Here is a 25215-nt window from a genome sequence, read left to right as displayed (position 1 = left end):
CCTAGGCAGACTTTGGGAAAGTCACGACCTCATCCTTGCGGATGAGACGCCTGCACAGGAAACTCGCCCCCTCTCTCATTGCTCCAGGAGTTGTGTTTCATGCCCCCTAGTCCAACCCTCACATACACCCACCCATACCCTTCCCATCTAGGTTGTCTTCTAATCTGACCTCTCAGAATTGGGTCCCCAAGTATCTGCATACGAGGTGTCATTGTATTGACATGAATTGTGCTCCTATTATACGACTGTGACTGATGCCTCTTACTTTTCTGTACTGGATATGCCTTTTTTGACTATGCTTTGATTATGTGCTCAACAAAGAATTGCAAAACAAACAAAAATAAAATACATCATGCACCACAGTAGTGCACACTTAAGTACATTAGGTGCACTAGAGACTCTTATACTACATGCAGTACCAAACACTAGGGAGTTACTGGTCAGTTGTCTCTGCCAATTAGAGTAGGTGTTTTATTTATAAATGATATTGTGCTTTTAGGTATTTTTTATACTGGTATAATAATTTGAAGTCATAAATGTGGTTCTTGGTTTATGGTGTTTGTCTTTTTGAAATTCCTATCTGTATTTGTTTATATATCATTTGTTCCCATTGCATGTGTGTTTATATTTATTTTAGGTTTTGTTAAAAAAATAAACTGGTAATAGTGTATTTCCATGTTCACTAATCAGTGAACGCCTGGCAGGTGTAAATGCCATGAATACCCTTAGCTGATATATCCGTATACAAAATATACACATTTTGGAATGTATCTTGTGACGATCTACAGATGTTTAGGCCTCATAAGGAAACACTTTCTATTTTTTACTCCCTTATCTGTCGCTCCTCAGCTATCATTCACGACTGACAGCATTTTCAGCCAGTAAAAGATCAACCTGATTTTCTTTCTTTATCAGTACTTAAAACAGACACAGAGAGAACAAAGGGCCAGATGTATCAAGCTCCCAGTTTGCATTTTTTAAATAGCGAATTTTAGGAAATCACTATTTTAGAAATGCAAAAAGGGATGTATCAAAATTGCGAGTAATAACGATTTCTTAAAATTCGTGAACGCAATTTTCGACTTGCAAATACCAAATCACAAAAAAATTAGAGAATCAGCATTTGAAAATCACTAATTTTGAAAACAGCAAACCGGAACAGGCTGATGACATCACAACCAGGAAGTGAGTCAGCCCATTCTGTTTCCAGGAGCCACACCCACAGGAGCAAGCAGAGAGACACAGCCCAGCACCAGGGAGCCAGTTGTGTGAGCCAGCCAGGAACAAACAGCAACATGGCCAATGATGGGATGTGAAGGAGAAAGGAGACAGGAAGTGCAAGCTCAAATTCAATGAGCAGGAATTAGAGGTGCTCTCTGCGGAGGTGGTTTAGGAACCACAACAAACTTTTTGGGAAGAACTCACTCCAGGTACCTGAAAGTAAGAAGAGGAAACTGTGGTCAGAAATCCAGACAGAAATATGTGCAGTGGGTGTTGCGTAGCGCTCTGTTGAGAAGATACGCAAGCAATGGTACAACTTGCGTTCCTGTGTCAAAGAGAGGGTGGCCAGCAGGCTAAAGGAGGCAAGGAACGCCAGTGGAGCACCACCCACCCAGACACCGTTTACGCCAAAGGAAGACATGGTAGAGTCCACACTGCTTCCTGAAGCTGTCAGTGGTGTCATTGACATTGACACCTAAGGGACACCCAGCACCATCAAAGGTAAGGGCAGTAATGATGTGTATCCCCATATGTGCATGTAAAAATGCCTCTATTAGCTTGTTGCATTGTGATAAGTAGTCCATGCCACATCATACATACAACGCATCAATGCCTTATGGGAGTGGTATTCCACACCCTTAAAGTGCGAATTCCACATATAGAGCAAGTTAGTGTACAGCCACACAGAGGAACAACACAAACAACTCACAGTGAGACGATGTTGGTGTACAGTCATTACTACTGTGCAACATTTTGTGAAATATTCATAAATAACAAGCTCCACATTGTCGTTGTAGATGTCCTGGGCCCTGACGCAGCAGAAGGTGGAAATGTGGGGGATGACTCAAACACCAGTGAGTCCTTCAGTAATGCACCAACTAGACGCAGGGTAAGGGTGTTACCTCTCCCAGAGTAGAGATTGGACTCAGATGAATTGCTGGATGAAGTACCCACACCACCCCCAGAGGCTAGATCCACAGGAAGACATCAGTCCCTGCCCCAGAGTCAGTCAACTCCCCTCTGGAGGCCTCACGATGCAGGCAGACAGTGCACAGATGAAGGAGAGGGGCCATCAATCTTTGGCTGCCTTGAAGCTTCCATGCTGAAAGTGCAGCGCCTGCAATGCAAACACATGAGATCAATGCACAGGCAGTTGGTGTCTCACAATGACAATATAGGAGTACTGCACAAGAGTCGGTTGCACTCAGTGAAAACATGGGATCCATGCACAAGCAGTTGGAGTCTCTGAATGAGGGACAGCAAATAGCAGCAGAAAACACAAAGGAGCTGACAAACGCTATTAGGGAACTCTGCACTGAGATTCAGCAGGAGGTGTCAGCCACCGTAGGCATCATCACCAATTTATGGGAAGGTTTGATGGGTTCTGCAGATCAGTCAATTGGCTCTCTAGCTCAATTGCCTTGATATCACAACATGCTGTGAGCATACAGGTGGAGATGGCACATTGCAGTCGGTACGTTTCACAGGGATTGCTGCAGATAACCCATGTTCTTAATGCAATGCAGACAGCACGCAGTGCTACAAATAGCAAACTTGGTGGGTGCGATAGTGAGGAGCTCTCTAGCCTCATCAGTCTTACAGCCCATGTGATGAATTCTAGGCGTCGCAGTACCAGACACAGTACTGTCTTGGAACCCGCTACAAGAGTTGCCAGCGAGGCCACTGAACACTCAAGCGGAGTGCGTGGACGTAGGAAATAATGTTGAGGGCTACAGGGGACTACCTTAACATGTAGCAATACAGTTATACTATGATGCTAATAGTGTGACACTGTTACTTGCACATGTTTGCCTATAGTGCATAGCTATGTCCTATTGACACATATGTTACTTGAAGTCAAGGTAGTAAAGGTGCTAACTACAGAAATACATAAAATTGAATTGGTGTTGTCATTACTTACATCAGAAATGGTTGCGCGTGATGTCGGCACGTCTTAGCCTGCCCTCTGCGGAACTGCTCCTGTCCACTGGGTGAAGGGGTGGTAAGGGATCACCATCCTCATCTGAGTCCGGCACCATGGGTTCCACAGGTATGCCCCTTGTCGTTGCAATGTTGTACAACATAGCACATGTAGCCACAATTTTGCAGGTCGTCTCTGGGCTGTACTGTAGTGCACCTCCACTCTTATGGATGTACCTGAAGCGGCTCTTCAGCAGTCTGAAGGTCCTCTCCACCACACTACAGGTTGCCTCATGTGCAGCATTGTACTTCCTCTCGGCTGGTGTTGCAGGCCTCAGGGAGAGCGTCAGTATATAGGTCCGCACTGCGTGGGCACTGTCTCCTGGAATGAAAAGAGAGTAAGATGAGTACTTGTGATATCTGTGCAACATTGTCAACCATCAAATTACCTAGTAGATATCCTTCCACAAACTCCCCAGCTAGAAGTCTTGTGTGAATTCCGCTGTGGCGAAAGATGTACGAGTCGTGTGCTACCTGGGTATCTGGCCACGTGATCGATTATGATGTTGGAGGCATTGGAAATCACTTGTATGTTCATGGAATGATGGTTCTTACGGTTCCAATAAACATACTCGGTGGACAGATTGCTACATGTGTCCCATCAATGGCACCTATGACATGTGGGAATTGGGCAATCTGGTAGAAATCTAATTTCTTCTGTATTAATTCCTGTGGGATGTTGGGGAATCTTATGTGCTGTTGAATTTTGATCAGCATGGCATTGAGAAATGCATTGAAAAATCATGAGAGAGCACTGTGAGATCCCTCCTGCTGCTGATATGACCCCTTGATAACTCCCTGACGCTAATAGGTGCAGGAAGCATAATACCTGTACATGGGTGGGTCTACTATTGGTCCTGTGTTTGGTGCGCTGCAGTATGGGTTGTAGATCAGCTGTATGTTCAAGTATCATGGCTGAGCTTAACCTGGATTTCTCATATATCTCCTCCTCTGTCTGGTCAAAAAGGGTTATGCGTATTCTGAAAATGCACTCCTGTCTCCTCCTCCCTCTCCTCAAACCTGCCAGGATCCTCATTTTCCTCTCCATCACGTAGACTGCAGCCACTGTGGAAAAGAAGCTGAGTCATTCTGGGCCTCTTTATATAGGTTGCACCTGGTTCCCACTTGATTTCAATTTGTGGTAAATTGCATGTGCAAATGGCCATTCTGCGAATATTCGCTATTTGTGAATTTTTGATGCACTGCATTGCGAAATGAAATTTGCGTGTCGCAGTCTGCGTGTCGCAAATAGCGTCATTAATTTGCAAATTGCTATCTGTAATTTGCAAATCAAGGTTGCAATTTGCGTTACGCAGATAGCGATTCGCTAAATCATGTCACTATTTGCAATACACAGATTGCGACACGCAAAATCATGTTGCAATCAGCAAAGAATCATGATTTTAGTGATTCCTTATTTCCGTACTGCGAATGTCTTTCATACATCGTATTTGCCGTTTTTGCATTTGCAAATGGACGATTTTTGAGATTCGCACCGTTTGTGTATGCAAAAAAGTTTGGTACATGTGGCCCAAAATATGTTTTTGCCTGTATTTTCGGACATCTCTAAAGACGGAAACCCAGAAGCCTTTGTTATAATCATTGCATTTTCGAGGCTGTTTTAATCATTCAAAGTATTTCAAGTTTGGAATTTTACTAGTGATTCTACATAATGTTCACATATTCTAAGTAGGGGTAAACAAACTATGTTTATGATATACTGAATATATTCACCTACTGGTCCATGGATTATTCTGAAGATATGCTGAGGCAGGTTTATCAAAATCTTTGCCCCAACAAAGTGACACGAAAGGATGCAAACCAGTTCAAGGTCTTGATAGTTCATATACTTACCAACATACTGGAAAAGTGTATTTTCAGTACCTATATCACTTTTGACTGCTTTGCGTTACTTTGTTCTAGTGCAACCACCAACACAACACTAATACAATGTGTGAAATGTTCTAAACGTTCTGTATGGATAGACATTTTGTACTGGCAGTGCACCCTTCCACTATCAAACCTATGCTGTACATCACACACACACACCTTTACACCATGGTGTGAAGGTGAGTGCATGAGACTAGGCAGCCTATTTGGATACCAACCCAGAGGAAGAGAGAGACTGAAGAATGTGGTTAATAAGTACAGTTCTGCGCTGCTGTCTCTGCTTAGTGAAATGTTGCATCACAACTTTGGGTGCTGTGATACATCATGCTACAATTTAGAAAATCTGCCCCATAGAGATTACCTGTTTCTTCTACTGTTAATAAAGGGAATGCCATGAGTCGACAATAACGGTGTAGGTTGGACTTGTAGACCATAAACATTTTGCATGCAGTTTAATTATGCTTGATATCTGCCCATCCATTTGTGTGTTTTGCCACCTGATGACATGGCCAGACAAGGTCAGATATTGAGGCCTGAAACTAGTTGTTAGACTTGGCATCATTGGCATGGTCTCCCCTAAATGTCTGCCTCTACTTTCTAGGTTGTTTCTGTGTGCTGGACTCTGTTTTTGATGTTTTGTTTGCTCTGGACACTTTACCACTGCTAACCAGTGCTAAAGTGTAAGTGTTCCCTGTATAAATTGTATGTGTACATTGGTTTATCAATGATTGTCATATTTGATGCACTAGTAAGTCCCTAGTAATGTGCACTAGAGGTGCCCAGGGCCTGTAAATCAAATGCTCCTAGTGGGCCTGCAGCACTGGTTGTGCCACCCACATTTGTAGCCCTGTAAACATGGCTCAGACCTGCCATTGCAGTGTCTATGTTTGCATTTCTAAACTGCCAATTCGACTTAACAAGTGTACCCACTTCCCAGGCCTAAACCTTCCCTTTTTATACATGTAAGACACCCATAAGGTAGGCCCTAGGTAGCTCCATGGGCAGGGCGCAGTGTATGTTAAAGGTGGGACATGTACTTATGTGTTTTACATCTCCTGATAGTGAAATACTGCCAAATTCGTTTTTCACTGTTGCAAGGCCTATCTCTCTCATAGGTTAGCATGGGGGCTGCCTTTCAGTATTATCAAAGGGCAGGTTCCTTTTGAGAGCAAATAGACATGTGGAGTTTGGGGTCTCTGAACTCAAAATTTAAAAATACATCTTTTAGTGAAGTTGGTTTTTAGATTGTGTGCTTGAAAATACCACTTTTAGAAAAGTGGTATTTTCTTGCTTAAACCATTCTGTGACTCTGCTTGTTTGGGGATTCCGGTCTGGGTCAGTTTGACAGTTGGGCTGTTTACACCTCTCCTCTAGACAGTGACACAAAGGGAGATGGGGTGTAGTCTGCATATCCTGATGGGCCATCTGGGATGAGGGAAGGGGAGGAGTGGTCACTTACACCTGAAAGGGCTGTGCCTGCCCTCACACAATGCAGTCTCCAACCCCTGGTGTGTGTCTGGTGCCTGGCCTGGGCAAGGCAGGATCTATCTAAAAAACAACAGAGACTTCTCTTTAAAGTAGGCCTACTTCAAAGGCAGAAACGGGTATAAGAAGATCCCTCAAACCCCCTGAAAATCAGATTACTTCTTGAACCAAGAGGAACCTCTGCCAAGGAGAAGAGCTAGAAGCTGGAGGAAGAGTACTGCACCTTTGCCTGTGACTGTGCTTTGCTGGGTTGGCCTGCAGTGCTGCTTCTGCCTGAGAGAGGACAAAGACTGACTTTTCTGTGACTTCACACTGGTGAAGAAACTCCAAGGGCTTGAACTGAGCTTGCCTCCTGTTGTTGAAGTCTCAGGGACATCAAAGACTTCTCTCTGCCAGCACTTGGGCTTTTCCCTGAGAGTCCTGCCTGCCAAATGGTGCCCTAACCTGTCTCTGGGCCCTTGAAACTTGCAGCCAGTGGCAAAGGACAGAAATCCATGCAAAGATCACCATGCGGGGAAACGTTCAATGCACCACCCACCTCGCAGCTGAAAAACAACGCACTGCCTGCGTCGCGGCTAACACCGATGTTCCACCTGCATAACGCCTGGAAGATCGATGCAACACGGCTGGAGAAACGACATGCCACACCCGCAGCAGTTGCTGTTAACGACAGCAAGCCCCCATACAGTGTGGTTTATTGACACTGTGCAACTGGATTTCTTCACAACATAACTGGGCTTGGAAAATCAACACAAAGCCTGACCGGACCCGAGGTGTCCGTCCGGATCAACGCATTGCTCTCTTGCGGGAGAGAAGAAACTATGCACACCGGCCCTACCAGAGGAGGAATGATGCACCCCCTCACTTGCAAGTGAGAAATCAGCACATTGCTTGCCTTTTCCGATGCACACTCACCCGTGCGGCTTTATTTTAATGCTACCCAGGTACTTTTGTACGCTAACAACGTTCTCAGTGTTTTCTAAAGGATTTAAGACTCTTTTGCTTTTTAACTTCATCACTTGACTTGTGTATGTTGATTTTTGTTGTTTTGGTCTTGTTTTGTTTAGATATATATTACCTATTTTTCTAAACCTGTGTTGTGTCATTTTGTAGTGTTTTCACTGAGTTACTGTGTGTGTTGGTACAAATACTTTTCATCTTGCTTCTGAAGTTAAGCCTGTCTGCTCATGCTAAGCTACCAAGAGGGTGAATGAGGGTTAACTGAAGGCAATTCTCCTTTACCCTGACTAGAGTGAGGGTCCTTGTTTGGATAGGCAGAGCAGTGTCCCTCTGGTGTGGGTGGGTGTGTTCCTGGGGCTTGGGGTGGGCACCTGTGGAAATGGGTCCACAGGTCCCCCAACGCCTGGTGTGGCCCAGGTGTTAAATAATGGTGCAAAGCAAGCTTTGCAAAGTTATTTAGCCCCTCCTCCCACATGTGCATCTTCTTAACACAGGGATAAATATGGGGCTATGGGGTTAGCACCATTTTCTAGATGGGAACACCTACCTTGCATCTCATTGACACATGGTAGGTGCATGCATCCACAAAATGGTGCAAACTCCTATATTTTGACATTAGATGTGTCTAAAGTCAAAATATAAATATGGAGTTAGGTTTGTGCCAAATTTGCATTAAAAAATTATGCAAATTCGGCACAGATTATACATATTCCCCTTAATACTTGTGATTGTCAAGGATAAGATACTGTGGGAGTTGGATAGCCCACATGGCGGTCTTTCCTGATTGCTGTAAGACAAAACTATTTGATGCAGCAAAGTCTCATCTGGAAGACTAGGCGCTGATATAGTATCTCTCATAAGGGCTTATCATACAAGCAAAGCAATATTGCACTGTAAGAAAGAATTCATTAGACAGTGAGGGGCATATTTAGCAATCTTTTACACAATGCAAGCAAGCAAGAAATATTGGTGAGCTGCATTGTGTGAAAGGGAGAGAGCAGAAATGCCCCATATTTACAAAGATATTTGATGGTAGGCTAAGATAAGGCTAGGACAAATGTTACGGTGAGAGGTGAGTTTAGGGTTAGGGAAAATGTCAAATTTAGGGTTGGCATGGCAGTAAGTGTATGTGGAAGGTTTAAGCTTAGGGAGATGTTTAGAACTAGATGTAGCACTTGGTATACGTTTAGGGAACACCCTTAAGATATGATAAACTTAAGGACTATTCTGAAATCTAGAATTAGTGTGGAGGTACAGTTATGGGATCTTGCTGAGGCATGATATTTAATAGTTGCTAAAACGCAATGTAGTTGATGTTAGCATGAGAACTTAGGTTTCACAATTTAATTGAAAAGATACTATTAATGTTGTTTAATTTCTACAAATAGTCTATTGAATGTTTGCTCACTTGTTGCATTTTCAAGTTAAAGTTTAGCTTGCCTCCCCAAAAGTGTCTAATTGTAATGGTTTTCTCGTTTTTTTTCCTTTTCAACCTCGATCCCATCTTGCCACTTCTGATTTTCAGTACAGGAATGAAGGTGAGGTTTGCAAGTGCACTAGGAAAATGGTGAGGCAGAGTTACAGTAACTGAGCTCAGTTACATTTAGTAGAATGGACTAACATTACCCAGATCGGTACAGGGTTTTCCCAATCAAACACGGGTTCATCAACACAAAATAGAACTAATAGGCAATAATTATTAGCTGCACAGCACTTGTCTTAACAGGAGTTAAATGTATGCACATGGCTAGTGAGTTGGGGGTGGTGGTTGCTGGCCCTGGAAGAAGAAATGATAATGGGACTTGAATTCTATTGCAGCTAAAGTCTCATGCACTTTTTCTGCCCATTGGTCAGAAAAATCAAGCCTGTTTCTCCTGCAGCTGGAACAACCAGGTGTAGAAATACCTAACTACTTTGATTTAGGTAGAGCAGAATTCCACACAGTAATTCCACTCCTCCTGATGCATAACCATCATGGCCTTGGGAGCACAAAATGTAGATAGCGGAAGAAGTTTCCAAGCAGACTAATAAAGACAGAAAAGTGAGACTAAATGCAAAACCATGTACTAATATAGTTATGGAGGAAGGCAGAGGAAAGAGTCACTGGGAATTTTTTACTTGACCCATGGATAGTTCACTAATTAATTTAAACATGCATCAGTTTTCTACTGCAGCTGAGCATACTTAAAAGGCTAAGGAGCTCTTTGCAATAGAGAATGACCTCCCAATCCCCCAGAGGAAACACAGTGACAAGAAAGCACAAACTATTTTGCATTGTGGGCTGACCCTTTCATATGAGGGGAAACTTCACTGTTTTACCATGTCTCAATTACTAAATGTAACAAAAAAGCAATGAAGCCACCTGAGAAACCAGACTTTACACACCAACAAGGAGGTCACACACATTTAATGCAGAGTCCACCACTGGACACCTTTCAGAGGTGCCCTACATTATCCTTGAAACTCTCTGGCAACTCCGATAATAAAAACTTCACCCTCCCTGTGAGGGGTGCATGGCTTCCTTCAGGTAAGAGCCTGTCAATGAACAAAGACTAAAAGAAAATGAAGGGCTAATATAGAGGCTAATATATCAGCTTCTATCAGCGTCTAGAGTACACCAATTGATTGGAGAGGATGTTTAAAATCCCATGTAAGAGCAGGCACAGTTTGAGATTGCACAAGACTCACCGGAGGCTTCCAGGGCTTTCTAATATATGTCAGTGGTGTTTTTACACATGACAAAGGGGTGAACACATGACAGACATCAGTCCTTTTCTGCCACCTATGCTCATCATTCCACAGTTGTTTTGCTAATGTGTAATGTCACTGTTACTGGATGACTAACCGTCTTGTGCACCAAAGAAAGGCATGCACATCTTTGAATTATAAATAAGGCTCCCGGTTTTCTATTTAAACATAGTTTTACATATAAATACAGACAAAAAACTATTTTTCCTTTTTTCTTTATTTATAATTAGAAATTGAAAATTACTGACAAACCTGAGCAGGTCTTCTCTGATTGGCTTTGAATGTGAAGCCACTCTCCTCCCACATCAGTGTCCATAAAATGTCAGTAGCCGAGTGAAGGTCATAAGAACAAAGGAGAAGAGAAGTGTTCTGAAGTGCTAGGAGTGCTAGAAGTTGAGAAAGTGGCAGGTTAACCAAGGGTCTCATTACGAGCTCGGCAGTCGGACAAGCTGACTGTCAAACCCTCGGGAATGAGGCAGACGTCAACCCACCTGCCTCATCCCCTGTCATATTATGACATTCCCACCGGTGAGCCCAGCAGGGAGAGTGCTACGGTGTTGGTCTCAGCTCCCTTAAGGGAGACAAGGCCAAAGTTGCAGCACTACAGCACCCTCGGAATGCACACTGTCTGCAAAGCATTCCAAGGGTGCTGGTCAGGGGGGCCCCTGTGCTGCTGATGACATGATTGTGGGCAGTACAGGGCCCCCTCTGTGGCCTCCTGCACTGGGTTTCTGCCAGCTTTTTTGTGGGGGACCCCCCATGAAAAAACTGGTGGAAACTGGACTTGTGATCAGCGTGGCAGCGCTGAACATAGCGCAGCTGTGGCTGACCACAAGTCTGACAGCCGTCAGCCCATCAGGAACCATGTTACTGCTGGGGATGGCGGTCCAACCGTCAGAGTCATAATGTGGCGGTTGGACTGCCAGGAGTACGGCAGTCAGACCGTCACTGCAGCATTGGTGGTCCTAGGACCGCCAATGTTGTAATGAGGCCCTAAGTATGATTAATGGGGGCCCTCTGTGTTTTCTTTCTTTCACAGTAGGGACTGCGGGGGAGCTCTTGAGTTTTCCCCCGCTGTCCCAGATAGCCAATAAAGGGTTAAATAGCCCATGAAGGGCTTAAAAAAATCATGAAAAAAAGAAAATACAATAGCTCAGTAAGAAGGTTGCATCGTTCAGCCAGACTCACTACCCTTTCTTTTTAAAGGACAAATTGTTTTTATTTTTTAAAATGACAGATACATTTTTTATTTTTTATTATACAGAATATCTCATTCTATTTATATCATACAACAAAGCCTAAAAACCTCTATATTTCTCTCCCTCTCACTTTCTTACTCTCTCTCTCCGTCTCTATTTCAATCAATTTCTACCACTCACACACCCACTCAGACACTTATGCACCCACTCACATACTCACTCAGACACTTGTGCACTCACTCACAGCCCCAGTCAGACCCTCATGCACCCACTCACAGACTCTCACACCCTGACTCACAGGCGAACTGACACCATCATGAAGCCACTGACAGACCTGCACAGACACTGATGCACCCACTAAGAAACTGATGCACACAATCTCACACCCAGACAGACTTTCACAGTCACTCTCATCCCCAGATAACCCTCTTACATCTATTCTCACACCCAGAGAGATCGGCTGTGGCCAACTCCCGCTGCGCACGGCCTGTGGGCCGTGTGCAGAGTAGGGATGGGTGGTTAGGGGGGGGTTGGCTGCAAGGACTGGCTTCAGACAAGGCCTTGCGGGCAACCCCTGTTGCGGACAGGTGAAGGCTTTCCACAGTGCAAGATGGGTGCTTAAAGGGGGGGGGCAGGCCTTGTGGCCAACCTCTGCCACGCACAGTAGTGGCTGTACAAGGCTGTGGTTGGATTAATGTATAGTAATGAAAATACATAGAAATTCCCCAAAACAACAAAGGTTACAAGGACGTTATAGTTAGGCTCACATTTTAATGTACAAAACCAAATACATTCACCAGTTATAGTTAGAGTTACCTCAAGTAACAATAATCCGTGCCCTAAGGTAACTATAACTCATGCCTTATGGTCACTCCCTCTGGGTAGTGAATCCATCCCACCAATAAAAGGACCCATCTCAAACTGAAACTTCCCTCTAGGGCGCTCTTCCTCCTCTCTCTCTGCCAACTTGGGTAGTGAGGTGCCCATCTCCCCTATCCCTAACTTTGCTAGGGCAACACCTAGCTTACCCAAAGAGGTCACCCAACACTTGAGCAACCCCACCATGACCAACAGGGTCACGGGGCCTACTATGCTTTTGGCCCGGGGGTCTGCCACCCAGGCCAAGGGCAGGGCTGGCAGGAAGGCAAGTACCCAGCAGAGGCTACTGACAGCTGTCAGTACCCAGAACCACACCCTAAGCTCTCCACTGACAGGTGGCTGAGCTGCTTTAGGGGCAAGTGTAAGGATCCTGGCACCCCTCTTGCTGTCTAGAGTGGGGGCAACCACCTCCTGTGGCAGACACCCTCCTTCCACTCTCCCTTATGTCAGTGCAGGGGCAACAACCTGCATCTGGACAGCTGCCTGACTACTCAGGACTTCCTTGGGGGTCAGGTGAGGCCTCACCAATGCCAACTCGAGGCTCCCCCCTTACTGGGGCAGAAGGCCTTTGGCTCCCTGGAGCTCTTTTTAAGTTTAAGCGTGGCTTACCCTTCCTTTTCTTCTTTCCTTTTCTTGGGGGCCCTGTCCCCTAACTGTAGGGACTGACTCTCCAAGACTTTGGGTTGGGGGGTGCCCTGGGTGACTGCCCCATCTGGGACCAGACTCACCTCTGGGAGGTCATTGACCAGGATACAATCTAGGGGGAGGTCAGCACTGACTACCACCCTAAACCAGGCTAGGATACCCTCCCTCTCTAGGGGTACAATGGCTACAGGTTTGGAGGTCACCTCCCCTGTGGCTATCCTGACTTTCCTGGTCTCTCCTGGGACATACATGTCTGGGGTCACTAACTGGTTACTCACTATTGTGTGACTGGCACAGGTGTCTCTAAGGCCAGTGGTAGGGATCCCATTCCCCTGAATGGGGTGAAAGTGCCTACTCCCACCCTCAGGGATCACCAGCTTACCATCTGGTTCTGTCTCCCAGCCCAGTGCTAGGAAGACTTCATCATTTGAGGAGTCCTCCTCCATGGCTACACTGGACAGCCCAGTGCTAACCACTTTCATTGGACAGGCTGCATCTCCTCTTAAGTCACATGTCTGCAGACAGTCAAAGCAAGCCTTACTGTCCAAGAGTTTTTTTAAACCCTGGGTCTCCCTGTCTCTGTAGTTGGCTTACCATCTCCCTCCTTAGGTTTTTGGAGACCTGACCCCCCCTTCTTGGAGCCTCCCCCCTGGGACTTGACAACCACCCTGGTTCTCAACCACTCACCAGCTGCTTCTCCCAGCTCTCTAGGGTTGGTCAGCTTAGAGTGTACTAGATGCTGGTGTAACCTTTCTTGGATACAATTGGTCAAGATGTGCTCACACATGATCAGATTGTATAACCCCTCATAAGTATTTACTTTGTTACCATGAATCCAGCACTCTAGTGCCTTAAGGGAGGTGTCTGCAAAGTCAACTCAACACTGGGTATTGACCTTCTGGGTGCCCCTGAACTTCATCCTATACTGCTCTTGGGTCAGACCAAACTTTTTAGTTAAACATCTCTTCATACTAGGGTATGAATCTGCCTCCTCCCCCCTCAAGGTTAGGAGCCCATCCCTCCCAGAGTTGGGAACCAACTCCCACTTAAGTGAACCCCAGTACTGAGGCTTAACTCTCCTCATCTGGAGGGCCCTCTCAAAGGTCTCCAGCCACTGATCTATGTCATCCCCCTCTACATAGGTAGGAACTACCCCCTTGGGTCAGTCTGGGTCAAAAACCCCTACCCATGGACACCTCAGCTTCTCTGTCTCTGCCACCATCTCTTTTCTCTTCCCTTGTCCACTTTGTCTTTTCCAGGGCCAGCTTCTCTGCCTCCAAAGCTATAAATGCTAGCTGGGCCTCCAGCTTTCTTTCCCTGAGGGACAGGTTCTGTCCTCCTGAAGGGACCACCTTCCCCCAACTAGCTTTGGGTATGACCCTAGTGAATGTGTGCAGTGAGGACCGGTCTTACTCCTCCTCACCTATGCTCAGATGCCCTCCCTCCCCTGAGTGGTTTGAGCTAGAATCCTCCCCTGCTTCTTCCTCCTCTGGAGCTTCCTCTGGGCCTAATTCTTGGGCCTCAGCCCATGATGTCAGGGATTCAATCAGGACATGCTTTCTGAGGTAAGGGGTTGCAGGCAAACCTACAGAACCCCCTAAGCTGGACTACTGTCAGTGTGAGTAGGCTAGCCAGATCAAGCTTCATGGTTCCCTAGTTTTGTGTCAACAAAAACATTTTGCAAACATTGGAAACAAGAATTTAGAAAAATCACAAAAATTCAATAATTTAAATTAACCCAAATTAAATATTAAAAACTTTTTTTGCACTAGGACAATTTAAATGATTTTTAATTTGTTCTACTTAAAACTGTAGTGTGATACTGAACACAAGTACAGGATCCCACCAATGCGCACCATAAATGTTGGAAAATGAGTTATTGGTAAGGACAGGTAAGTACCTACACTTAGCACTAGGCCACTAACCTCCACCTAGGTCCAGTCAGGTCTCAGTAAATTAAACCTAGGTCAATCCTTGGTAGCTTGGCATCGAGTGACAAGGCTTAACTTAGGAGACAAAGCGTAAAGTATTCAATTATCAAAAAACAGTAAATAAATAAAACACAGGAAACAGTTTAAAAATCCAAAATCAATTTATAAAAATAGGAAATATTTTTAGCTTTAAAATTACACCACAACAAATAAAATTGGATAAGGGGAACCGGAGATGTGAATTTTTAAAGAATTATTGCTTTCTAGCACATAGAAATAAAAAGCGGCAATCTGGTCATCTGGTCACACATCGACCCGAGCAAAGTCAAAGTTTAAGGCCGACCACGATGGAGCCTGGCTCGGCTACAGCCCACGGGAGGCCTCGGTCAAAAGTTTACCTTAGGACTTATTCGTTTTTCTGGAGATTTTCTTCAGCAGGGCGAACCTGCCAGTCCAATCCGACCTCCTGGAACTCTTCCTCGGACATGCGTCGTGGGAGCCCTTGTGGAGATTTTTACCTTCTGACTTAGTCGTTTTTTCGAGGTGAAAATCCTTCGACTGGGGCACACCTGAATCTTGATCCGATGTCCCGGTCAACTTCCTACGTTCAGACTTAGTTTCTTTTTTGGAGATTTTATTCACCGGAACGAACCTGCAAGTCAGGCTGGGTCGCGGTTGAGGCAAGCTGGCTAGAGTTTCCATGGCGGTTTGGTCCCTCTATGGAGCTCTTTTTCCAAAAGTTCTCCAAACTTCTGCATCTTCTTCCAGATGTTCTTTTAAGGTTCTTTTGAGGTCCACTGTTTACTCCAAGGTTCCAGAAGCTCTGAGATGCTCCTTGGGGGTGCGGACTACACCTCCCAGAATGCACCTGCCACAAACTCCTTTTTGGCCACTGGACAGTGGTCAGCTGGTTGTTTTTTTCAGGAGTTGGTTCAGGGGACTCTGGTTAGCAGGTTTTCACCTGTAGCAAACAGGGAGTCCCTCCTTGAACCAGTTTAAGCCAGGCAAAGTCCTTCTTGTGGTGAAGCCCAAGTGTGCAGCTGGTGCAGTCCTCCAGAGTGCAGTGTCCAGGTGCAGGCCAGGGGTTCAGCAGGGCAGTCCTTCTTCTTCTGTAGTTCTTCCTTGTTGGAATCTGATAGGGATCTGAGGTGTGGGTGCAGGTCTGCCAGTTTTATCCTTGCTCCTGGGTGAAAAACAGGGGGTCCTGGTTCTCCATTCATGGGCAGGGTCCTTCCCCCTTTTATGGCCACTTCCTGGGAAGTGTGGCAAAAATCAATCCCAGGGAGCAACATTCCTCAAAAATCCATCATGGCTGAAAGTGATTTTTGAAGGTTTCATCTGGCTGAGCCCACCCATTGGTGTGGCTAAAAATCCTAAACACACCCCTCTCCTGCCCTCTCCTAATCTTATCAAGGGGGCACCTAATTGTCTGGGTTTGCAGGATGTGAGGGGTTGTTACTGGGTTGCCCCAAATGTTCTTCCCTGCCTTTGAAGATCAGTTTGGCAGCCCTCCCCCCTTCCTGCTTCCCCATCTGCTGAGGGAAGATCTTCTCCCCCAGGCACATCTCTTTGTGTGGAGCCAGGCCAATTCACACCTCATCAAGGCAGCCTGGCCAATCAGAGCAAAGCAGGAAAAGCACTGCAGGGATGAAGTTGGTAACTTTTCAGGTATAGTTTAAAACTCTTTACCTGAACAAGTTATATCAAATCCCACAACTAGAAGTTGTGGGATTTAACATAACAATTAATTTGATACCAAACTTGTAGTATCTGTTACTTAAGGGGATTTTTAAAATTAAAATAAAGTCTCCCCATTCTAGCCTATTGAGGCAATTCACTACAATGAGGGAAAACAAATTTGGCTGTTTTACCTCACCAGAGCTTGTAAAACTATCTTTATAAGGTCCGTGCTTATAGTTACATGGCACCCAGCCCTAGGGGTACATAGGGCACACCTTAGGGGTGACTTATATGTAAAAATAAGGTAGTTTAAGACTTTGGAAATTGTTTTAATTCCAAAGTCGAATCTGCATGTAACTTTAATTTAAAAGCAGCCAGCAAGGCAGGCCTGCCTTTAAAATGACACTGGGCACCTCAGCAGTGCACCTATGGGTGCACTACCTAGGCTACGGTCCCTAAACCTTCATGCCCTACCATATATTAGGGACTTATAGGTAGGTTGACTTAGCCAATTATAATTAGCCTAATTTGCATAGTGATTTTACACAGAGCACAGGCCCTGGGAGTGGTTAGCAGTACCCAGGGCACCATCAGAGTCAGGAAAACACCAGCAAAAGGTGAAAAATGGAGCAAAAAGTTTGGGGGCCTCTGAAATTAGCTTTGTTCTCTCACATAAACCTACAAAAATAACTTATTTGATTTATTTTATTTGACCTCCAATAAAGTTTAACTCAAAATAAGTCCATAGTGCTTTGAACTTTTTTTCCTTGTGCTCTACACAGCGGCAGCCACCGCAAATTTCATGGGGAGGCATGGGGGGGCGACATGGATGGGGACAGGGAAACAATTAAAAAAACACTTACCGTTCAGTAGGATTGGTCTGAGTGGCTTGTCCTGTTGCCTGGACACTGCCCTGGGGTCTGTGCAATTTATCCTGGGTTTGAGAAACTTAAGTGTGCAGGGGTGTTTGGCCTGCCTGATATGGTCAGCCAAATACACATGTGCACTAAGGGCACTCCACTCCCCCGCTCCTTCCATCTCCCCTCCCAGTGGCCCAGCCCTGCCCCTTCCTGCACTGCTGGCTCAGCCAGCAGGCTCAAAATAAAATAATAGTAAACTGTTGTTTTAATTTTCCTCTGCTGTATCTGAGCCGGGGGCGATGCTCCTTCCCCAATGAGGAGAAGCTGCCCCTTGTTTCACATTTACAATTAATATCTACAATTAATTTACATTACAATTTAGTATACAAATAGATTTACTACATTTTTTTGTTAGATAAACTTTTTTAGTTTCCCTATCCTTTGCCACAAAGAGACTCCGCAGTTTGGGTGGAGATCACCCTATGCTGAATTATAAGGAAAATTAAAAAGGTTTATTAGAACTTAAAATACATTAGTAACAATTTTTATACTAAATAATATTGTATATTAATTGTGTGCAATTTTTTTAGATGCAGAAGAACATGAAAAGTGATACACTATTATCTTAATGATGCTTTCAATCTTAAACTAAACAAAAATGTTTTCCCGAAGTTGAAAAAAAAAAAAATGAATCAAGTAAAACATTTTTTTATTATGCATTAATAATTATTAGATGTAATGTATAGGATTAACTAAAAGTATTTAACTGATATGTTAGTACAAATTCATGTTACATGAATTTATAAATTCAAAAATAATTGTTAAAATATTTTACTATTTAATAATTAATGTTATACTTTTTTAACATTACAATATATTTATTTATATTTTAAAATATTATAAACATGTAATGTATTTTAACAACATTCCCTACAGCTTAATAAGTCTGTAGCTTGATTTAAGTTGTATGATCAGTGGTTGGTCATGTGTGGTGCTGAACCTACTACTGTTTCCTTTTGGCAGTATTAACTTATTCTGTTAGACATGGCATCCCTAGGGTGGTCTTATCCCAGACTTGTTGCCTTTCACCTCCTGTATTTAGTTATGTCTTTTTGTTGACCTTAGGACTCTGAGCATTTCACCAGTGCTAACTAGTGCTAAAGTGCATGCATGTGCTTCTCCCCTAAACATGTGGCATTGGTGTATCCACAACTGCTACATTTTATTTACCTGTAAGACCTTTCTATTATGGTACACCATATTACCAGGGCCTGTGAATTAAATGCTACTAGTGGGCCTGCAGCACAGATTGTGCCATCCATTTACGTAGACCTGTAAACATGCCTCAGGCCTGCCACTGCAGAGCCTGTATATGAAGTTTGTGAAGTTTCACTGACACTTCGACTTGGTATTCAAAACCTCTTGCCATGTCTTAAGCTCCCCTTTTATTACACATAACTCACCCCTAAAGTAGACTCTAGGTAGACTTTAGGCCAAGGAGCTCTGTAAGTAAAAGTCAGGACATGAACATTTAAGTTTTACATTCCCTAGTAATGAAAACCTCCCAAATAAATTTGTCATTAATGTGAGGCTTGCTCCTCATTGAGAATTACCTATAATACTTTTAAGATGTAATTCCTGATCAGAAAGTAGTACCTACATCATGCTTCATATTATTGGATTGGTAATGGAAAATCCTCTTTATTGGTAAAGTCAGATTTATTATCACTATTTTAAAGAATGTTACTTTTAGAAAGTGGAAATTTCTCCGCTCTCACTGTACTATGTGCCTGACAGTCTGTCTCCTTTACTCGGTCTTCCTGGACTGGAAGGGTGGGATCACACTTACACATCAATAAAGAAGTGGCTGTCCCCACACAAAGGGCTGATTAATCCCCACAGATAGTCTCGAACAAGGGCTGGGATGAAAGGGGGACCTGTGTACTTCAGAGAGATCCTTTGAAGTCACACCCCACATCAAAGGTACTTTTGGGTATAAATACTGGGGCTCTGATCCCCTGATATCAAACTACTTGACTAGGGATGTACTCTGCTGGAGTAAAGACTGATGTACTGTAAGAATTGCCACTCTGCCTGGACTGACTGTTCCAAGGAACTGCTTCTCTGCATTGCTGAGCTGCCCTGCTGCCTGCTGATCTCTTCCCTGCTGATGGCCAGGACTGGACCCATCCTGCTGAACCAGAGTATCTTCAATGGTTTGCTGGCTTGCTCCCTATTCTTCTGCAGTCTCAGAGCAAACTCTGCTTGCAACTCTCCTGATGCTGCTGGACTCTGCCATCTGTGAGTCCTACCCTTGCCTGTGGTGTTCCTCTCAAGTCCTGGGTCTCAGAAGTGGGTTCAGCAGCTTATTCCTGCAAAATCCAATGCATCGCCTGGAGTGTGTGTAAACTTTTTCTGCATTGCTTCTTCGACGCCAACGCAGAGGCAGCTTGATGACAGTGGATTCATCTTCTGCACGTCTTGATAACGATGCATCTTATTCACTTCAACAGAACCCAGCGATAGTGCAGTGACCCAACTGCATAGAAAAAACAATCCATTGTGTCCGCGGCATCAATGCTTTGCTCCATACAAAGTAATCTCTCAGCAGACCCTGCATAGATTCTCTAGCCGGCCTACCCTCCACCAGGGTTGGCCTCGATTTGGACTTTGCACTGGTCCCTGGAAACCTGAAGTAATCGATCAACCGTGAGTGACTTCTAAGCACTAATTCATCTTTAGAAATTCATATCTTGACTTCTACTGATTAGGTTTTTTTTGTTTCACTCAGTTAAATATTCTCCATTTTTATGAACTGGTGTATAGTGTGTGGTGATTTAATTGTGTAACAGTGTGTATGTGTTGCAGAAATACTTTGTATGTTGCGTCTTAAGTTAAGCTGGCCTGCTCTGTGCCAAACTACCAAAGAGTGGGAATAGGTTAATTTAAAGGTTGTATTTGACTAGGATTGTGGTCCCTACTTGGACAGGGTGCATACCTCTGCCAACTAGAGACCCAATTTCCAACATATGCTCATAAATTTGTAAAGCTCTACATTTTTGTTTAATTTTACACTCAGATTTTGTGAATTGTCAAAAGTTACTCAAAAGTGTAAGTGCAAATTACACATGTACATTCCTTACACATGTAAGTTACCTTTGTATACATCATGATAGATTCTTAACATACAAGTGCCATTGTTAATCATGTGGTTGAAAGTAAATCACCGAATGCGCAGATGGAAACTGTGAAGTGGGACATATTTTACCTTCAAGACGATCCAACAATATAAAAGTTTCAGTGCTGAGCAAGCTATTTGAGAATTATTGATTTCTATTGTCATCATCCATCTGCAAAGGGAGTGAAATCACTAGATTTTCCATCATCCATCTGCTAAGGAAGTGAAATCACCCGGATTTCCGGATTTCCTATCATCCATCTTCACATGAGAAGGCAACACTCCTCTTCCCACCCAGAACCTATCTAATGGCCACCGCAGCAAAGACACCCTACTGGCTTGTCAAACGCAAGCCCATCTGTGCTCATCCATGCCTCAACCACTCCCAGCACCAGAAACCTTGGTACTCTCCCCTCCCACTGCTATCCTGCTGTGACCTTCCATTCCCCTAACCCTTTTCCCGGCTTCATATGCTGCTGCCATGCCACATTACCCAACAGCAAGGAAACATTTTCCTGTGCTTCCTGAAAATTTTCAACAACACCCAATACCCCACTATCTCACACTCACACAGTCCTGCAAAAACCCACACAACACTCTGCACTTTCATGCATGCTCCTTAACAATCAACAAACATGTCATAGAGATCAGAGGCCCAACAGCACAACAGTGCCCAGGACATACCTTATCTTACACAAACTTGGCTGAACCATGCATCAACATCTGATATCACCACAATCATCCCCCTCGGCTATGAAATCACCACGCAAGCCTTCACTAGCCTGGGGGCAGAATTGACATCATCTCCAAGATCCCCATCCTCCAAAGACACACCATATTTCAACATGGAATACACCATTCAAGCTTCACACTACAACCAACCTCACCAAAAGCTGCAGTTTAAACTGCAGTACTGGCGATGCGCTTTAACTTCATTCACCCCATCACAGATTTCATTGTATCACTTCCCCTCAATGATAGCAATTACATCCTACTTCGAGACCTGACCTTCCACCTGGAAGACCAATCTGACCCCAATTCAAATGCATTCATTGAAGACTTTGGAAGCCTGAACCTCACTAACTTAGTAAAGGAAACTATCTGCTTCAGTGGACACCTTCTATTCATACCGCCTTTGACAACATCCGAGATGTAGATCTGCACCAGTTTCCTGGCCAGATTATGCACGTGTCAAGTATAATATCCCTGTTCTGGTTCAACACACATGCACCACCACCAGGCCAGCCACACGCAACTGGAAAAGCATCACTGGCAAAGACTAAAACAGCACTCGCAACACCCACTGGCCAGAACACAGCAACAGCCTCCCCAAAGCCAACAAGAATTTCAACAATTAGATAACCTCCTGCACTGACTCCCTGTCCCCTTCAAACACAGCAATCCAGCAAGATCATGGCCCCAGGCTAGTTGGTACATGGCGAAACTCACATTGAAGAAGTGCAAATGGAGAATGAGCCAAGACAATACACTCACGTGCCTCCTCCTCACTTCTTGAATCCCACCAGAAGCTGAAGAAGTGGCTTTTTGAGCAGTCCCTCTGGGCACTAGGTTTGGCTATGCTCACATCTACTCAGTGCCAGCATATTCTCTTGGGTGATAGTGTGCTGCTCATATCACCATAACTTAACATTGCCAAGCATGAAAATCAGGCTTTAAGCATCAGCAGTGGCACAGCCTGGTACCAGAGTTAACATGAGTAAGTAAAATTCCTCAGTCTTTCATGGTAACTAGTCCTAGGTAGTTCAGTATAAAATGACAGTATGATGAAATCTTGTGTGAAAACATCCTCTCCAATGTAGGCTTCTGTATTAACAATAAGTAATATTAATTTTATGCCACAGTTATTGTACATGAATGTGGTAGAAATTCCTAAGATCTGCTATTCAATGTCAAACCCTTGAGTCAGTTCAGCATTGCATATTTATTGGAAGAGGAGAGTAGGATTACCACTAGCCATTTACAAAATATTATTCAGGTATATTTCAGTAAAGTTGGATAATCATATTTGGTAAGTGCATGCATTTCTTTGGGAATGGCAAAAAGTAGTTTCATCATTTTTATAAATAATGACGTAAACATTGTGATATTTCAATTTCTACAAATTTCCATATATCATTTTCGAGAGTTACAATTTCGTATCATTGTAATACTCTGTGCACCTCTTCTCAGGCTGTCCTTTATCTCTTTGTTTCTTAGGGTGTAAATGATAGGATTTAGCAGTGGTGTTACAATGGAAGGGAAGATAGAAACAACCTTGTTGATTTGCAGAGAACCTCTTCCTGTTGGCTTCACAAACATGAAGATTGTAGTCCCATAGAATATTGTTATCACAGCAAGGTGAGAAGCACATGTGGAGAAAGCCTTCATCCTCCCGATACTACTTGACATTCTTAGAATTGTCAACATGATGCATATATAGGATACAATAACCACCAGAAGGCAACCTAATATTACAACAGTAACCAGGATAAAGAAATTCAACTCAACTGTATATGTATCGGAACAGGACAGACTTACAAGCGGAGCAAAGTCACAGTAGTAATGGTTGATCACATTGGGGCCACAAAAGTGTAGTTTAGAGATCTGAGTGAGTGTTACCACTAAAGACAAAAAGCCACAAACCCAGCAGCTCAAAGCAAGCTGAAGACACAGTCTATGGTTCATGATGGTCGGGTAGCGCAGAGGATTGCAGATTGCCACATAACGATCAAAGGCCATGGTGACGAGAAGAACATTTTCTGTAGCACCCATGGAGAAATGGAAATAATATTGTGCAATGCATCCTATTAGAGATATTGATTTGCTTCCTTTGAGGAGATTTGAAAGAAACTTGGGAACAGTGCTTGTAGGGTACCAGATTTCCAAGAAAGAAAACATTCCAATGAATAAGTACATGGGTTTGTGCAGGAAGAGGGTAGATTTGATGACAGCGATGATAAGGAGATTTATCGAAAGTGCTAGAAAGTAGATGATGCATACAACCACAAAGAGAAATAGTTGCAATTCTCTCCTGAGTGTGAACCCAAGAAGAATGAATTGATCCACACTAGATATATTTCGGTTTGCCATATTTTCCTGATCTTTATACTGCAAACAAATGAAAAACTGACTACAGAAAAGAAATGAATTATAGAAAATGCATTTTCTATTTACATGCAGAATGAATTAGCATGATTACAAGAACTCTTCAAATGGTCTTAATTTGTTATGCTTTTTATTCACTGAATATTGTGGTGGGGAAAGTGGTGAGCATCATCAGCATATTGCAGGGTGTTAGACTTGACATATTTGGCGTGGGCTTCTCTAACTTTTTGCCTCTGCTTCCCAGGTTGTTGATGTGTGCTGGACTCTGTTTTTTTGCTGTTTCTGATACTCTGGGCACTTTACCACTGATAACCAGTGCTAACGTGCAAGTGCTCCTGTGTAAAATGTATGCGTAATTGGCTTTTCCATGACTGGCATATTTGATTTACTAGTAAGTCCCTAGTAAAGTGCACTAGAGGTGCCCGGGGCCTGTAAATAAAATGCTACTAGTGGGCCTGCAACACTGATTGTGCCACCCACATTAGTAGCCCTGTAAACATGGCGCAGGCCTGCCACTGCAGTTTAAACTGCCAATTCGACTTGACAAGTGTACCCACATGCCAGGCCTAAACCTTCCCTTTTTATACATGTAAGGAACCCCTAAAGAAGACCTTAGGTAGCCCCATGGGCAGGGTGCAGTGTACATTAAAGGTAGGACATGTACGGATGTCCTCACAGTGAAATACTGCCAAATTTGTTTTTTCACTATGCAAGGCCTATCTCTCTCATAGGTTAACATGGGGGCTGCCTTTAAATATTATTAAAGTCAGATTCCTTTTGAGAGCAGATAGAAATGTGAAGTTTGGGGCCTCTGAACTCACAATTTAAAAATATACCTTTTAGTGAAGTTGGTTTTTAGATTGTTAGTTTGAAAACGACACTTTTAGAAAGTATGCATTTTCTTGCTTTAACCATTATTTGACTCTGTCTGTTTGTAGATTTCCTGTATGGGTCATTTTGACAGTTGGGCTGTTTGTGAGTCCTCTCTAAACAGTGAGACAAAGGGAGGTGGGGTGTAGCCTGCATATCCTGATGAGCTGTCTGTGCTAGAGTGGAGGGAGAAGTGGTTGCTTACATGTGAATGGGCTATGCCTGCCCTCTCACAATTCAGTCACCAACCTCCTGGTGTGTGCCTGGCATGTGGCCTGGGCAAGGCAGAATCTTGCGAACAAGAGAGACTTCCCTTTGAAGATTACCAACTTCAAAGGCAGAAAGGGGTATAAGTATTTGCCCCAAACCACTGAAAATTAGATCACTTCTGGATTCAAGACGAACCTCTGCCAAGGAGAAGAGCTTAAGATATGAGGAGAAGTGCTGCCCCTGCCTGTGACGGTGCTTTATTGGGCTATCCTGCAGTTGCTGCTTCTGCCTGTGAAAGGGGACAAAGACTGCTTCCTGTTTGAAGTCTCAGGGGAATCAAAGAGTTCCTCTGACAGCACCTGGACTCTCTGCTG

The 25215-nt window shown here is 43.9% G+C and overlaps 1 protein-coding gene across 1 annotated transcript; it reads right to left on the bottom strand.

Annotated features, from left to right (window-relative positions):
- Positions 1 to 22789: 22789 nt before the first annotated feature.
- On the bottom strand, positions 22790 to 23395 carry LOC138269990 (olfactory receptor 6B1-like). The gene has a single exon (XM_069218839.1). The coding sequence runs from the start codon at positions 23393 to 23395 to the stop codon at positions 22790 to 22792; it is 606 nt and encodes a 201-aa protein (XP_069074940.1).
- Between the last annotated feature and the right edge of the window lie 1820 nt (positions 23396 to 25215).

This window comes from Pleurodeles waltl, chromosome 2_1 (assembly GCF_031143425.1).
Source record: "Pleurodeles waltl isolate 20211129_DDA chromosome 2_1, aPleWal1.hap1.20221129, whole genome shotgun sequence".
NCBI lineage: Eukaryota > Metazoa > Chordata > Amphibia > Caudata > Salamandridae > Pleurodeles > Pleurodeles waltl.
This window is presented reverse-complemented; position numbering and strand designations above follow the sequence as displayed.

What these genes read in the sequence shown, in the direction of transcription:
- LOC138269990 (XM_069218839.1), bottom strand. Translation starts at nt 23,395, where the DNA reads ATGGCCTTTGATCGTTATGTGGCAATCTGCAATCCTCTGCGCTACCCG.